Genomic DNA, 1,743 nt, shown 5'->3' with positions numbered 1-1,743 from the left:
CAAGTGATTCTTACTTAATCTATTATTTTATTTTATTTATCTTTTTATTTGAGAGAGTGAGAGAGAGAGCACGAGAGGAGGGAAGGTCAGAGCAAGAAGCAGACTCTCTGCTGAGCGGGGAGCCTGCTGGGGATTCAATCCTGGGACTCCTGGATCCTGACCTGATGAAGGCAGACACTTAACCGACTGAGCCACCCAGGCGCCCTTAATCTGTTATTTTAATGAAAATTTTAAGATAACTTATTTTTCTCTTACCTTTTAGCAGAGAAAATTTCAAACATAGAGAAATTAGTATAATAAACCCATGACACAATTCAATAATTATCACTATCTTGCTGATGTTGTATTATCTTTTTACATCCTGCCCCCGTTTTTTTTTTTTTTTCTTTTGGCTAGTTTATTTTAAAGCAAATCTTACTTTTTGCCTCATGGCATCCGAGAGAGCAAGATGGGTCACCAGCAGCTCTATTGGAGCCATCCAAGGAAATTTGGTCAGGGTTCTCGTTCTTGCCGCGTCTGCTCAAACCCACACGGTCTGATTCGGAAATACCGCCTCAATATGCTTCGCTTCCGTCAGTACGCCAAGGATATTGGCCTGATTAAATTGGATTAAGTGAATTTCCTTGAATGGGTCATCCAAGATACCTACCTTAACTGCAGATATCCAAGATACCTACCTGAATGGCAACTCACTGTACGTGAAATAAAAATACTCCAAAAAAAGAGCAAATCTTAGCCATGTCCTTTCACCCATAAAAATACTTCCAGTATGCAACTTTAACTTATAAGGACCTTTTTCATGGGAACTTTTCAAATCTTTAAAAAATGATATTTAAATATATCCAAATGATTAATCAATAAAATTTTTAAAAAGAAAAAAATATGGGGGAACTCGACCCTCCAGATAATGAAAATGTATTATTTTTTTAGAGGTTGGGGAACAGCAGAGGGAGAGGGAGACAGAGACAGAGAATCTTAAGCAGGTTCCACACCCAGTGCAGAGCCCAGGTGGGGCTCGATCTCACAACCCTGAGATCATGACCTGAGCCAAAATCAAGAGTCCAATACTTAACTGACTGAGCCATTCAGATGCCTCCAAAATGTATTATACTTTGAAACTACAGTAATTAAGACTGTATTTGGCCAGAAATGGAAGGATAGGGGATAGGGAAGAAACAATTTTATATGCTGTTAATAGGTGTAAATTGGTACAATTTTTCTGGAATGCATTTTGACCATATGAACTAAAATCCTTTAAAATGTATACCCTTTGGGGCGCCTGGGTGGCTCAGTGGTTAAGCGTCTGCCTTCAGCTCAGGTCATGATCCCAGGGTCCTGGGATCGAGCCCCACATCGGGCTCCCCGCTCCGCGGGAAGCCTGCTTCTCCCTCTCTCTGCGGCTCCCCCTGCTTGTGTTCCCTCTCTCGCTGCGTCTCTCTCTGTCAAATAAACAAAATCTTTTAAAAAAAAAAAAATAAATAAAGCAAACAACACTTAAAAAAAAAGTATACCCTTTTATGCTAAATGAAATAAGTTAGAGAAAAACAAAAACTGTATGATTTCACTCATATGTGGAATTTAAGAAAAAATAATAAGTGAACAAAGAAAAAGAGACATACCCAAAAACAGACTCTTAACTACAGAGAACAAACTGATGTTACCAGAGGGGTGGCTGGTGGGGGGATGGGTAGAATAGGTGAAGGGGGGATTAAGAGTACATTTATCATAGTGAGCACTGAATAA

General features: G+C 39.5%; 1 protein-coding gene across 1 annotated transcript; it reads left to right on the top strand.

The window, feature by feature from the left end:
• Positions 1–448: 448 nt before the first annotated feature.
• On the top strand, positions 449–613 carry LOC110590464 (40S ribosomal protein S29-like). Its single transcript, XM_044918896.1, has one exon. It carries the CDS (start codon positions 449–451, stop codon positions 611–613), a length of 165 nt encoding a protein of 54 aa, XP_044774831.1.
• The last annotated feature ends 1,130 nt before the right edge of the window (positions 614–1,743 follow it).

Source organism: Neomonachus schauinslandi, chromosome 10 (genome assembly GCF_002201575.2).
Source record: "Neomonachus schauinslandi chromosome 10, ASM220157v2, whole genome shotgun sequence".
Taxonomy (NCBI): domain Eukaryota; kingdom Metazoa; phylum Chordata; class Mammalia; order Carnivora; family Phocidae; genus Neomonachus; species Neomonachus schauinslandi.
The sequence above is the reverse complement of the archived record's forward strand: the minus strand, read 5'-3'. Positions and strand labels throughout refer to the sequence as shown.